The following is a 15,538-nucleotide window of genomic DNA, read 5'->3' as shown; positions in this document are numbered from 1 at the left end:
GGGAACAACTGCTTGATGGGTGCGGAGTTTCCGTCTGGGGTGAGGACAAAGCTCCAGAGATGAACGCTGGTGTGGGTTGTACAAACAACAATGTGAAAGTGCTTAATGCCACCAACTTCATACACTCACAAATGGTCAAAATGGTAAATTTTTGTAATGTGCATTTTATTATACTACATATTTTATTGTAGTTACATTTTTGAAAAACCAAGAGAACTGGGCATTTTAACAATTAAAAAAACTTTTTTTCTCAAATCTAAAACAAAAACCAGAAACAATCCATAAAACCCAGCTAAGCATCACTGAAATTTCTTTCCTAGTCAGTTTTGCTTGGAAGACAAGGGAAAAAGAGCAGTCAGCAGCCTGCAGACAGGGTATTTCCTACAAAAGACTGTAATTAGCCTGAAGAAAAACTAAGAAACAGAGTAACTACATTTAGAGCATACCTGATACATTTTTAGGTTCAGTTCATATTCAACTTAGACTGTGCAATGAATTAAATATGTGGGTCGGGTGAGCATAAATGGCCGTGAGAATGATTTGAAACCTATGGATTTCTGACGCTTAACTGACTGACTGCCTTTGAACGTAAAAGGAAATTCACCACAGGTCAACAGCAGTTACTGGGGCAGACAGGTTGGGTTTTCTTCTTTATACTCTATATACATACTCCCAAATGTGTCACAATGAACATGAAGTGCTTCTATATTCATTAATTCAAAAAAAAACACCACTTATATTTTCCATGACTTATTTACACTAAGCAAAAAAGTAAATACTACAAATGACATGATTTAAGTCCTGGAGTTTACATCACACATCACCCACTGAATAATCTGAATCCTACTCGATCTCTGAGGCACAGCTTAAATGACCTATTTGATTACACATGTGAAAATACACCTTCCATTCCCTCGATTTCCATAGCATTCTGTAATATACCATACCTCTTACTGGGCCCAGAACACTTACCACTCCCTCTGTTATTATTTATACACACGCCTCAGTCTAGAGAAAACAAATTCCTTGAATAAATTCACTTCTGTGTCTCCGTATCACCTGGCCCACAGGGACTCAAATAAAAGGAAATGGAATGATCACCCCAATCAAGGCCAACACTGAGACCTGCCTAGGACAAGCAAGGGACTACAAAGTCAGAACACAAACAGCCTGTTTGGTCTTTCTTTCATTTCCGTAAGACACCGTAATACTTGGTCCCTGGAGCTAGCCAGCTTTCCCACAGGGTCTCCTTTCCCCTATCCTACCCCAGGAGCTCCTCCCTTGCTTCTAGTCTTGATTCCTGGGTCCTTCTCATCGAGAAAGATTTCTATTTTGTTTCCTTTCCCAAGTGTCACCTTGCTGTGGACAAGAAGGAACCATGCCAACATCAGCCCAGCCACAGACCGAGGAAAACATTTCCCAACCTCCGGATGAATGTGGCTCCCTTCTCATGGGTCTTCCTTCCAGAGCCACGTCTAGAAACCTGGGGAGCAACTGGTTTGTTGCCACACTCTGTTCAGCCCAGAAGAGGTTTTTGTCAGAGGGTACCAAAGAGGAAGAGGGCTGAGGTCTCCGCTGGGCCTGTCCTCTGGTCCCAGCAGTCCGCCCGAGTTGGCACAGAGGGTCTGGCAGACGCTGCCATCTCCTGCTTTGGGAAGAGAAGCCGCTCGGAGATTCTGACCTCGCCGGTCCGGGGCAGTTTTCCATTGGGAGTGCTTCCCACCCAGGAGGCAAAGCAAATATCTGGTCACACAGTCCCTTTTCCCTGCCAGCCATCCCACGCAGGGATTCCAGAGAATGGACATAGCTCTTAAATAGATGTGCCTCGCAGAATATTTAGATCACTCTCTAATACGAAATTAGCAATGGCATCTGCAAACACAGATGTTGCTTCTTTTGAACTCTGCACCTAATTCTTTCAAGAAAAGAAGAATGCTTAGTGCTAACATCGGGCATTTTATCAGGGCAGCACTTTCACTAAAAATTGCATTGGACTTCAATTTGGAAAAAAACTGACCATTTCGGTCGATGCAAAAACACCTCCAAGGAGGATTATATATGACAGAGCTTTTGTATTAAGTATTGGATTACACATATATTAAAAATGTCTATACAAAATAATTCTGGATTGGAGCGCCTGGGTGGCTCAGTGGGTTAAAGCCTCTGCCTTCGGCTGAGGTCATGATTGCAGGGTCCTGGGATCAAGCCCCCCATCGGGCTCTCTGCTCAGCAGGGAGCCTGCTTCCCCCTCCCCCTCTGCCTGCCTCTCTGCTGACTTGTGATCTCTGTCAAATAAATAAATAAATCTTTAAAATAATTCTGGGTCATTTACTTTCAGTTGCTTTATTTTTCAGTTTTTAGGTATTTTCTAAGACATGAAGTGGGATTAGAACACCAATTTTTAACAATAAACCTACAAAAATGAGGAACCGAATGAAACTAACTCCTTTAGCCCCATAGGAAACTAATGTAACATGGGTGCCGATTATACTTTAACACAAATAATAATAATGATACTAACAATAATAATAATATTCTACCCATCCCTAAGAAGTTCACAATGTTTTAAGTTAGAATGTGGCATTTGGAAAGTTACTAAAGTACTCCTCGCTCCCTTCTGTCTAAATGTGAAGAGTAACGCCCATTCCCATCTCACAAATGAGGTACAAATTTGACAAGAAAACATCATGATATGTTTAAGTGACAAATAAATGTAGACATGGATTTTGTTTTCTGATTTCGGAAAACTATAAATGGGATACTAATTTTCTCACCAAGTGAGTGGGGACACCCATCATTTCAGAAATGCCCACCATTTAACCTGCTGGATTAGACATTCATTCCTGCCAGATATAGATAGCTAAGACATTCTGTTAAATCTATCAAAAAAAATTGATTTCAGATCCCAGAATACATTATCTCCATAAGATCATGCTGCGGGAATAAGAGTCAGTGCATTTTCACACCGCACTACAGTTTCTCTAATGATAAATCGCTAAACAAAACTTGTGTCTGACTGCTTCGTAACACTAAAATAAATGCAACTGTTTCAGAAGACTCTTGGAAAGCGGTAATCAACATTCTTCCTCAAATCAGTTTCCAACAGATCAAGAATGTTTTCATCAGTTCATAAATCTTAAAACTTCTGCCAAAAAATATTCATGTGCCTGATACAAAAAAACTTAAAATCACTGACAGAGCTGTACCATACTGTAGAAACAATTTGTGTTGCTATTGAATTTTAATAAACCTTTTACTGTGTTAAAAATGTAATCATAAAACATACCAAGCCCAAGTAATTTTCAAAATGCATCTAGCAATTTTTCAAAAATGAAAATAGAAGGGTGCCACAACCATAAATAATGTCAGCTACAGCATTATAATAAAAACAATCTGTTGATAACTCCCAATACTGCTAGTCAAATTCTACTGCGAACCCTAACATCAATTTCTAATCACAGAAGTTAAAGAAATAAAGTACATCACAAAACGGGGAAGTTGGAAAGTACAGTAAGTGAGTAAACAATGAGCTCTTTACGCAGTCAGTGTAAAGTGACGTATTAAAGCACGAATGCCATCCCCCAGCGCAGCAGAGCTCCACGGCCCGCAGCAGTAGGCACACAACATGCCAGTCAGGAGACCCGGACATGGTCACTGCTGGGGAGGGGCACCCCCTAATTCACTGGGCTGCCCGAAGCAGCCAGTGTGGCCACACTACATTTGATGTTTGGTAAAGGAGACCATCAAAAAGGAGCCTCTAAAGCTCTTTTCTGATAAACACATCTCCCAAGAGATTTGACAGACCATGACATCGCCCCTCCCGTCACTATCTCCTGTGTACTGCCATCATAGACAATTTAAACTTTATTTTCTACAGTTATGACCAGTGTTTTACACAAACGAAAATGATGAAATGTCCCAAACTACGGAGGTCCCCCTCAGAAATTATGACATGGGCGCCGTCCGAGAATTGCTGTACCCGACCAAATCATGACAGACAGAAGGACTCTGCGAGTTCCGAATACACAGTAGGGCTTCGCTTTCTCCCTTCACTGAATTCCACAAATCAATTACCACGTTCTAGCTTTCCTAATTTACATCTTTCAGTGAATACAGTAGTATTTTATTGGGTATTCTGGGAAAGAGCCATCTCAACAATTCTTGTGTGACAGTGAAGCTAAAGAAAAACAGGCAGTCGTTTTAAACTACTGTAACAATATTACATGGCCCTAACGGTTCTGCTAAATTGAGATTAAAGAAAGCAAATATAAAGTATAAAGTGGGTAGGAGGTCTACTTTTCTGCAAATACTCTTGCACTACTAGGGAAGAATCAGTATTTTTTTTTAAGACATGCTTTATCTAAGACAATAATGGAAATTTTTTTTTCATTATCATGCTGCAGCACTGAAGACAGTTCAAATCACCAGAGAAGTGTGGCCTCAGTAATGACATGGTCACACAGTATTCGGTCTCTGTTGAAAAGTAACTTGCGGGGCGCCTGGGTGGCTCAGTGGGTTAAAGCCTCTGCCTTCGGCTCAGGTCATGATCCCAGAGTCCTGGGATCGAGCCCCCATGGGGATCTCTGCTCAGCAGGGAGCCTGCTTCCCCCTCCCCCTCTGCCTGCCTCTCTGCCTACTTGTGATCTGTCAAATAAATAAATAAAATCTTTTTTTTTAATATTTTATTTATTTGACAGAGAGAAATCACAACTAGGCAGAGAGGCAGGCAGAGAGAGAGGAGGAAGCAGGCTCCCTGCGGAGCAGAGAGCCCGATGCGGGGCTCAATCCCAGGACCCTGAGATCATGACCTGAGCCGAAGGCAGAGGCTTTAACCCACTGAGCCACCCAGGCACCCCAATAAATAAAATCTTAAAAAAAAAAAAGGAAGAAAAAAAAAAAGAAAAGTAACTTGGCGAATTATTGTGCCAATTACCCACCACTTCCCCAGGTAAGCTAATCACAAAAATGAAAAAATTTCCCAACAGAAACTTCACATAGTTCAGAAAATCCTATTAACACATCAAGTCTGTTTTTTCAAAGTGTTAATTTTCAGAGGCACAAAAATTATATTTCTACATACCTTACATGTGTAATTGTACCCTATTTTCAAAAAAAAAATCTTTGTATACATTATTCTCACCTAACCTTCACAAAGAAATCCCTTTTTGGGTAGCACAGTGAAAACTGCTAATATGCAGGTAACTTGTTTAAGCCAAAATTTACTTAACATAACTTGACCAATGATATAGCATTATCAAGTGGCAGAGTCAAGATTAAAATCTAGGTTTCCTATTATTCTAGAGAGCTAATAACATCAGTAATGAAAATCTGAGTAAAAAGCCTGAAGAAAAATATTGCCAAACCAAAATCTAATCATGTACTGTTTACAAAGTAAATTTTAAGAATAGGATGATAATTTTTCTGGTGAGCAGAACCAGATAATTAATAATTATCTTATTAAAAATATACCCCAAAACCCCACCACATTATTACCTCGCAGTTAACTTGTCACTCTTAACCATCCCCAATATAGGTAAGAATGTATAAATTAATTTAAAAAAGATTCAGAAAAGTCAATGTCAGAAAGTCCTAACACAAAAGTGTATACAGTAACTCATAAGAAAATCCTTTAAGTCCTCATTTAGAACCTATTCATTGTGGCCATCTCGTTTCTCTCGGTCCCAACAGACTGAAAGGTGCAAAGACCGCTGACTCTACAGACGAAAACAAATGAGCAACAGAACAGCCTAAGAGATGGAGGAAGTTTGACCAACACAGAAGAGGCAATGGATGGCAGGAACCCCCAAAGACCTCAGAGTAAAATAATCATACCAATGTTCTCAAGTCATCATTAAACCATCGTCAGTGAAATCTTTAAGGGGGGCAAAAAACTATATAATACAGTGAGAAAAGGTTTCTGTCAAAATTACCTTAAATTATTTTTGGTACTTACAGTAGAAAGTCCAAGTTATCTGGAAAATTCTCTCATGTTAGACACGTACGTATTTAAGTGTTAGGTGTTTATTAATCTATTTCACCCAGAATCCTGCAAATATTTTTAACTGTTTTTCTTTAAACATTAAACAGTGTTTATTTCCAATGTTATCCAGAGGAGGAGCTGTTAAGTAGACTTCATCGGAATGGCCTCTGAGGGTTTTGGTTCCAAGATACAAACCTACTGCAGCATGAAACTGGGATAAAGCATCAGCTAGCTGTCCAGCTGCGAGTAACTTCTTGCCCAATTCAAGATGTTTCTCAACATCTGCATTTACTCCACATTCAGCACCTAAAACAGCAACAACAAAAATAAGTTAACTTTCCATGACCAAGATTTAATTCTGAAGAATAAAATGTTAAAAATATGGGGCACCTGCGTGGCTCAGTTGGTTACGCATCTGCCTTTGGCTCAGGTCAATGATCCCAGGGTCTCGGATCACCCTGTGTTGGGCTCCCTGCTCAGCGGGAAGGTCTGCTTCTCCCTATCCCGCTGCCCCACCCCTCATCTCGCAGGCGCAGGTGCACGCAAGCACTCTCTCTTTCCCTCTCTCAAATAAAATCTTTAAAATATATATATATATATATATATATAGTTATATATATATAGTTATCTGCTTCAGGAATCTGCTCAGATAAGAAGAGTCACAGAAGCTAAAGAGTGACACAGAAAAGGTAACAACAAAGCCCAGTGCTTCATTTTACAGAGTGCAAGCGACCCCAAAACATACGCATTATCAGCCTGGTCAATCAAAAGAATGTAACCAGTCTCCAAAATAGAAGGGAAACTGCCCACCACAGTAGTAGTAAAAATACGTCAACGAAATCATAATTGCTTTGTTAAACTGGAATTTCATTTTTTTTTAAGATTTTATTTATTTACTTGACAGAGAGAGACCACAAGTAGGTAGAGAAGCAGGCAGAGAGAGAGGAGGAAGCAGGCTCCCTGCTGAGCAGAGAGCCCGATGCAGCGCTGGATCCCAGGACCCTACGATCATGACTTGAGCCAAAGGCAGAGGCTTTAACCCACTGAGCCACCCAGCCGCCCCTGGAATTTCATTTTTTTAAAAGATTTATGTATTTGACAGAAAGAGAGAGCACAAGTAGGGGGAGCAGCAGGGAGAGGGAGAATCAGGCTCCCCACTGAGCAGAGAGCAAGACGTGGGGCTCAATCCCAGGACTCCAGGATGGTGACCAGAACCGAAGGTAGACACTTAACCAACTGAGCCTGGCAGGTGCTCCCAGAATTTCATTTTAATGAGCATTATCAAGTGCACTCTAATATTCAAGTACTTACTGAGCATCTACGACACGCCAGGTACTAATCTAGTTATTTGGGGTAAGTGAGCAAAACAAACAAAAACCTCTGCCACTCATGGTGCTCGACATTACAGAGGGAGGAGACAGACTTAAATACATAAATTATAGAGTATGGTAGGTAAAAAGTGTCATGGAAAGAGTCAAGCCATGTGAGGTCATCAGGAGTGCTGGGGCTCTCAGTATTAAAGCGGTCAAGGGTGGGTCTGACTGAGAAACTGACATCTGAGCAAAGACTTCCTCAAAGCAAAGTGAAGAACTCACATGCAGACAGGTAGAAAAAAGAGCTTTCCAAGAAGGACTAGCTAGTGCAGGGGTCCTAAGTCAGGAGCATGGCAGGTTACGTTCCAAAAAGAGCAGGGAGGCCAGGATGGCTACCCCAGAGCACCAAGGAAGACAGTCCTGTAGGAGGAGGTCAAAGAAGCAGAGGGCCTGACTGTGTGTAGCTCTGGCTTCACTCTGGGTAAAATGGGGGGCTAATGAGGAATTCTGAGTAGAATAACATGATCTGACCATCTACGCCAATTATCATACTACCTCTCTGCTCTGAATTCATCCTTCAGTATCTGGCTTTAAAAATGGACTGGTTTTGGGGCACCTGGTTGGCTCAGTGGGTTAAAGCCTCTGCCTTCAGCTCAGGTCATGATCTCAGGGTCCTGGGATCGAGCCCCGCATCGGGCTCTCTGCTCAGCAGGGAGCCTGCTTCCTCCTCTCTCTCTCTGCCTGCCTCTCTGCCTACTTGTGATCTGTCTGTCAAATAAATAAAATCTTAAAAAAAAAAAAATGATTAAAAAAAAAATGGACTGGTTTTGGGGATGCCCGGGTGGCTCAGTTGTTAAGCATCTGCCTTTGGCTCTGGTCATGATCCCGGGGTCCTGGAATCAAGCCCCATATCGGGTTCCCTGCTCAGCAGGAAGCCTGCTTCTCCCCCTCCCACTCTCCCTGCTTGTGTTCCCTCTGGCTGTGTCTCCTCTGTCAAATAAATAAATATAATCTTTTAAAAAAAAAAGGACTGATTTTTAAGCATATCTTCTTTATACTGCGCACAATATTACACTCTGTCACAGTAAAATGTACCAAAGCGGGACTGCAGGGAGGACACTTTCTGGATCTTGCTGCTATCTTTATTTTTTTCTGGCTCCTGCTGTGTGGTGCATATGGGGAGGATATCCAGTGGTGCCCTGTCCTAGCCGTATGCCTACAGGTCCAGTCCCTCAGCACCCTGGCAGCCTTGACTGGGCACTATCTCCCAAGGAGGACCTTATGCACTCCAGACTGCATGCCTACAAGAGCACCCCAACTTCCCACACACGCAGGCCAATCTGGGCTGACCCATACCAGAGAAAGTTATTTCCTGCTTGCTCATCTACAGTGGACCAGCTCTAGTCCCAGCAACTCAGTCAATTTCCCTATCAGCAGCATCTTCTCTAATAAGATCTAAACCCCAGACTTGAGTAGGGGATTCCCTCTCAGCTGGCCTTTTTTGGGAGACCATCTGTTAATCATAGAATATCCTATAGAGCTTTCTTTACATCTTTATAGGTATTCTCCTATCATAACTTAACAATTCTTTATATTTAACTTTCCTCTTTTAAATTATTTCGTGGTCTCTGTTTCCGGAATGGACCCAGACTTACATACTGTTGACACTAGGGAGTGGTCCTAGCAGACAGACAAAGATGGGTTTTGAGGACTGGCTTAGTCATGCCCTTGAGCTTGGGTGCAGTCCGAACTCACTGTCAATGAGAAATAAGAGGTCAGTAATCCAAAGCAGGTCTTAATATCAGAGTTAATCAAGATACCATTTGTGGCTGACAGTAGTCACTTGCTAACTGGAAAACCAAGGTAACTGGAAAACCAAGGATGCTGCACATGGCCCCAATGAAAGTAGTGATGAAGGTAAGGACTGTGGTGTGGGGGATTCTTTTAAGCGCACTAGAACACTTACACAGGGACAGAACCAACTAGCGTCAACACTCAGCTCAAGTTTCCCTCTGTGAGCTTCCACAGCAGCCCTAACACAATCTCCTATTTTGGGTAGCCAAAGAGCAAATCTAGCTGAAAATCAAACACAAAATTTAATTTAATGTGTGTAGAAGGATGCAAATGGAAACAAAGAAGCCAAAACATCTCTTTTACAGTGAGCATGATATTAAGCTATTCAGGTTGCTAAACAGAAACTGCCAGACAAAAAAATCAGAACAGTCATCTCTTGGGGAGGTGGGAGAAAGGACAGCCCAGAAAGGGGCAGGAGAGAACTTCCTGGGGTGATGATCATGCGCTAATCCTGACAGAGATACGGCGTACACTGGGATGTGCAACTATCAAAACTTAGCAGATACTTAAAAATATGGATAATTATACATAAATTTTACATTTAAAAAAGCTGTTGATGACATGCATGTTAACATATTTAGGGGAATGAGTACTGGTATTATTTTGAAATGCATTTTTAGAAAAGAATTAATGGATGGACAGAGGAGACCTAGATGGACGTGGTATAACCAAGTATGGTAATTGTACTCATGGCAGAGTCCAGGTGACAGATGCAGGAAAGTACACTAAAAAATGCTTTCAACTTTGTGAAATGTTTCATAATAAAAATGTAAGAAGATATGTCATATAGTGTCGTGATGGGGCAACACACAGAGAATGCCGTAAGGACGTAAGTTAGGGCACCTAACACCTATAGTTAAATAACACTTAAAATGCAATTTCTCAGTCACACTAGTCACAGTTTAAGTGCTGGAAAGCTAGTGATAGTACAGGACACACAGCAAACAGCACAGAACATTTACTGTCATCACAGAAAGTTCTACTGGGCAACAGTGAGGGGGGTTTCCTGAGGTCTCGCCTGAAACCTGAAGGAAAAAAGGGAATACAGCCAACGTGAAAAGGTCTTAACGGGGAAAAAAACCAACATTCCAAACACAAAGAACATCGCATTTAAATACCCAGAAGTAAGAGAATTAATAAGGCTTTCAGAGAAATTGAAGTCCTACATCTCGGGTAGCTCTCCTCTCCGTCAGCTCTCCTCTCCGTCATGATTTCACTTTTCTGGAGTGGGTCGCTTCAGGCATCAGGTGAGTCTCATAAACAACCGGAGGGAGAGGGGAACCACAAAGCATCCACAGTCACCAGCCAGGTGACATGAAGGTGATCTGACTGTGGAGTACTACGGAAACAGAGAACAGACTGCTCAGAGAAACAGGAGAGAGAAAGAAGGCTACACATGGCTTACGATGACCGCCTGGATGTGGAAGCCAAGTGAGGCAAGAACAGGAGTCCAGGATGCCCACGGCGTCTATGTGAGCACCGACGGGGGCCTGCCGTTTTAGTCACCAAAGGCAACGGAAATCTACTACAGCAAGGAGCTGAAAGAAGTTCACTTTATCTTGCTATTTGTCCTACTAAACAAAGTAGCTTTTTCAGCTTTCAGTGTTCCTAGTTTCTGTACCATGTTTTATTTCCTTGGGTGGATGGACCAAAGATGGACCCTTCCATCCTTGGAAGGGAAGAAAGGGGGGGGGGCCAAGGAGGGAACCTTAATTTGAAGGCCTCAAAAACTTAGGGTCCTGTTTGGGGCAACAGCGTAAAGACATCTAACCTATTTAAGACTGTACGGGTAACATTCAGAGAAACTAGTTGGAATTTTCAATGGGTTTAAAATGCGAACATAGGGGGCACCTGGGTGGCTCAATGGGTTAAAGTCTCTGCCTTCTGCTCAAGTCATGATCCCAGGGTCCTGGGATCAAGCCCCGCATCGGGCTCTCTGCTCAACGGGGAGCCTGCTTCCTCCTCTCTCTGCCTGCCCCTCTGCCTACTTGTGATCTCCCTGTCGAATAAATACATAGATAAAATTTTTTTAAAAAATGTGAACATAGGCTCTTGCTCTGAAAATATACTATGCAAGAAAGATTCAGAAACCAGTTATATTCTGATAGGTCACCTGTAGTCCCACCTAATTCCATACCATCCAAAACTATAACCCGCTTTTCATAATGGAGATTATGGAAACCAATGGATTTCATTAAACAAAAGATACCGAATATACACTACGTGTAAAACTGTAGCCATAACAGACGAATAGGGTGGTCTTTTCCAAAGAGGCAATGAGGAGAATCCACCAGGCTTTAGCCATTTATGAGAATGCTCTAGGCAGCGGGGTTCCCAGCAGTGATCGGAGGAAGACAGGCTGTTTCTGAGCATTATACTGGCATCTCCGCAACACACTGACGTCTTTACAGGATACATAATAAGAAGAATGGGACTGACTTCAAAGTAATCTCGAAAGGAAAATGAAAGTGTAGGTGAAACGAGATCAGCCGTACGTTGATAATTTTTTAAGCTTGGCAACAGTACCCCAAGGTACACAATGTTATTCTCCCTAGTTTGGTATATTTTTAAGATTTTCCCAAATCAAGACTTTTTAAAAAATTTAAACCCCTTCAGTTAAGAGAAAACTAGCAGATAAAAATCTCATACATTAAAAAAAAAAATGTTTTGAAGTAGATCACAGGGACTAGATCAGGACAGCCAACTGAGAACATGAGCCTACCTCCCAATGTGCTCAAATTCCAGAAATGACAGAAGTTATTTAAAGAATAAATGCATAACCTCACGGGATGGGGGGGGCGGCTTCCAAAAGAGGAGGGCCATCAGAAAAAGAGAAATTTCAGGTGGTGGTGGGGGCACGCACAGAAGGGACTGGATAGGGTTAGTGGGCAAAATCCCATCCAAACACCTTCCTGGGGGAAGCGTGCCATGGAGGTGGATGCAGTTCTCCGAGTGCTCCAAACTCCGATACAAGGAAAAGGCAGAGACCCTTGGATTTCCCAGCCTCCAGCCAGGCAATCAGTCTTCTCCCACAATCAGTATTCACAGATTGGCAATGGGCAATTCGGAATTTACAAAGATGACAAAATCAATCTTTATGCAACTAACGCCAAATAAAAGAATTAAGGGGAAAAAATTTGTGGGACAAATAGGAAAAAAAAATTCTAAAAATGAATATAACTGGCATTCTTACAACTTCAAACGACGTAGCACTCATAAAAACCAGACCAAGTATTTATGCACTTACTGCTCTTGCAGTGGATAAAAGGTAATTTCTAAATGCCTTGACAAGCTGCCAGAGGAAAAGAGGAGGAGGACTTAATATAGACAGAGGGGTCAAATAAGTCTCCCCTGAGAAGATAATGTTTGAGTTAAAAGACAACAGAGCTGTAGGGGGATGTGGGGAGTCGGGATGGTGGTGGCGGGAGGATCCTGAAGGACCAGGACCTCCAGCAACCTAAAATACGACCAGGCAAGGAGCACAAAGCAAGTGCAAAGCAAGCTCACCTTCCAGGAATCAAAAAGAGGCTCCAACATGTTAGGAAAGATAGAGGCTATGGGCAAGGTAGATCACACTGGGCCTTTCAGGCCCTAGTAAGAAACTTACTTTTTTTTTTTTTTTTTTTTTTTTTTGACAGAGAGAGATCACAAATAGGCACAGAGGCAGGCAGAGAGAGGGGGAAGCAGAAGCTCCCTGCTGAGCAGAGATCCTGACTGGGGCTGTGGGCTGGATCCCAGTAGAGGCCCAACCCACTGAGCCACCCAGGCACCCCTACAGTTTATTCTAAGTAAAAAAGAGACATCATTAGAATAGGTTTTATCAAGTAACTCACTATGTGATTTACATTTTAAAAAGATCCCATAGGGCTGTGTGGCCAAAGGGTAGAAGAGATTCAAAGCAGGCCAGGATGGAAAGAAGGGTGGGGGTTTGAACTTCCGGTAGCAAGTTGCCTAACAGTATATGCACTCTGACTTTTATGCTTTAACTATATATACATATATGGTGTAATTCTATATTAACTTCTTCCAGTAAAAATCTATTAACGTGCTAATACAGTAAAAATTTAATAAAGCAAACTGAGGAATGTGTTTGTTAAAATTGTTCCTGATTGAAAAATCACTTGCAATTAAAAACTCTTAAAGAATATTTGTAAACACTATACACATAACATATTTTACAACTAAGCAGGCAATTATGTCAGGAAAGCCAAGCAAAATAACCTCTCCTCCTTTCAGCAACTGTGAAGTTGGGGAGATTCAGGCCCAGATGTCATTGTCCTCCTACCCCTTGAACTTTCTCCAAAGCATCTCAATAAAATGGCTTTATCCCCCCAAAACAACAAAACCCTGACTCAAATGTTTTTGTTAAACTATAGTTCAAAGGGACAGCATTATAATCAGATACTTCAGAGACTGTAGGTGATAAACAATACTTATTCTTTGTGAATAAATTGATGGCATTTATGATAGTTTCAAAATAATCCAAGGGTATAGATAAAATAAGATCAGTCATGAGTTGGTAAGTTAAAGTCAGGAGATGAGATGGGACCTGGGGGTTCATATACTATTTCCTCCTTTTGTAAATGTGTGAAATTTTCCATAATAAAATTTTATATTAAATCTCCTTAAGGAACTAGGGGTGGGGATATTAAAAGAGTTAAAGATAGCTCATTTTTATTTTTTAAAGATAATGTCTAATATGAACTATCCATCCATAAACATTTGTAGTTCCTAGTATAAAAACAAAAATCTGTGCATCACTCATGTTGAGAGAAACATGCGTATAGAAACATGGTAAATTATACTAGAGAATGACTAAGAATCAAATAAGAATGATGAAAGCATTGTATATGAACTCTGGAACAATTCAGCCTATTACAGGGGGTACAGGTAATCGCAGGGGCATGTTGATGAGATTCTGTGTATTCTCAAAATTCAGGGGGTAGGAAGGGAATAGTGTTCAAAAAAAAGCATGAAGCTTTCCAACATTTCCCTATTACATTTTCTCAAAGGAAAGATCAGATCAATGCACTGAAAAAAGGAGTCCAGATTGCCTGAGGAAGGAAGAAATTTTGGTATGAGATAAACTATTGGTCAAAACGCTTTCCTTATCCAACTAAGAAAATGTTTGACAGGGCAGATGTAGCACAAGAAGGAGTTAAGAACCTATTATGTGCTAGATACTTTCAGTGTCATAATTTCACTTAATCTTCCCAATGACCACAGAAAGTAAACATCTTCCACACTCTTGCAACTCAGGAAACTAAGGCTCCGACCCATCCTGCTGGAACACTCATGGTAACTGCCAAAACAAGATTCAATTCCAAAGCCCAACTTTCTTTTCAGCACAGCCCATGATCTTTCCCCTATAATCCAAGCTAGGTGCTCGAGTTACTAAGCCGTGTATGCTTCACTCATTCAACCCATCATTTAATAGAACATTCTAGCAGAATGGTTTGCAACCACTGAGGTTCATTTGAACCTAAGTCTAGTGGGAGGGAAGAAAGCATTTGCCAAGTTCTTCGAACTGGCAGATCAAGCTATTTCAAGAGACATTCCTCACTGAGAGTCATCGTGGTTTCCTGCTTTCACAATGCTTGGAAGGAACCAGAGCTCAACCCACTGGCTCTCCACCACCTCCTCACAGTGCCCTCAGAGGACCCCTCCTTAGCCACCCATCACAATTACACATCCCTCTCGCAGATGCACCAAAACTGTAACCAGGAAATCAGAGACACCATCAACTGCCAGATCAACCTGGAGGTCTATGCCTCCTATGTCTACCTGTCCATGTCTTGCTGCTTTGACCCCCAGTCGTGTGGCTTTGAAGAACTTTGCCAAATATTTTCTTCACCAATCTCAAGAGAAAGGACATGTTTGAGAAAGTGAGGAAGCTGCAGACCAACAAGGTGGCCAAATCCCAAATTCTTCAGGATATCAAGAAACCAAACCATGGCAACTGGGAGAGCTAGCTAAATTCAATGATGTGTGCAAGTGTTACCGCTGGAAAAAATTATCAGTCTGTGACTACTGGAACTTTACCAACTGGTCACTGACAAAAATGACCCCTATTTGTCACATTTGTTAGCATCCATTACTTGAACCAGCAGGTGAAATCCATAAAGAATGGGGACCCCGGAATCCGGTATGGCAGAGCATATCTCTTTGATAAGTGTATCCGGGGAGACACAACAATCAGCCATGAATCAGACAGGAATCAGCCATGGGGCTGACTTCTCTGGTCATCAAGACCAGGCATGCACAGTGGGGTGACTTTTAACTTTTCTCTAAATTGTACCAAGGCATGCACTTAAAGGTATTTCATTTGTACTATTCCTTCAGGTAAAATTTGGTATGCTCCCCAAAAAGGTTATGTCATACTGTCACCCCA

The 15,538-nt window shown here is 41.7% G+C and overlaps 1 protein-coding gene across 1 annotated transcript in view; it reads right to left on the bottom strand.

Annotated features, from left to right (window-relative positions):
• DNAJC3 (DnaJ heat shock protein family (Hsp40) member C3) overlaps positions 1 to 15,538 on the bottom strand; it is a 53,585-nt gene that overhangs the window by 29,615 nt on the left and 8,432 nt on the right. Inside the window, exon 2 of the mRNA XM_045978341.1 lies at positions 6,176 to 6,286. Within this exon, the coding sequence (XP_045834297.1) occupies positions 6,176 to 6,286 (111 nt within the window). The remainder of the gene's footprint in view (positions 1 to 6,175; positions 6,287 to 15,538) is intronic.

Source organism: Meles meles, chromosome 14 (assembly GCF_922984935.1).
Source record: "Meles meles chromosome 14, mMelMel3.1 paternal haplotype, whole genome shotgun sequence".
Lineage (NCBI taxonomy): Eukaryota > Metazoa > Chordata > Mammalia > Carnivora > Mustelidae > Meles > Meles meles.
This window is presented reverse-complemented; position numbering and strand designations above follow the sequence as displayed.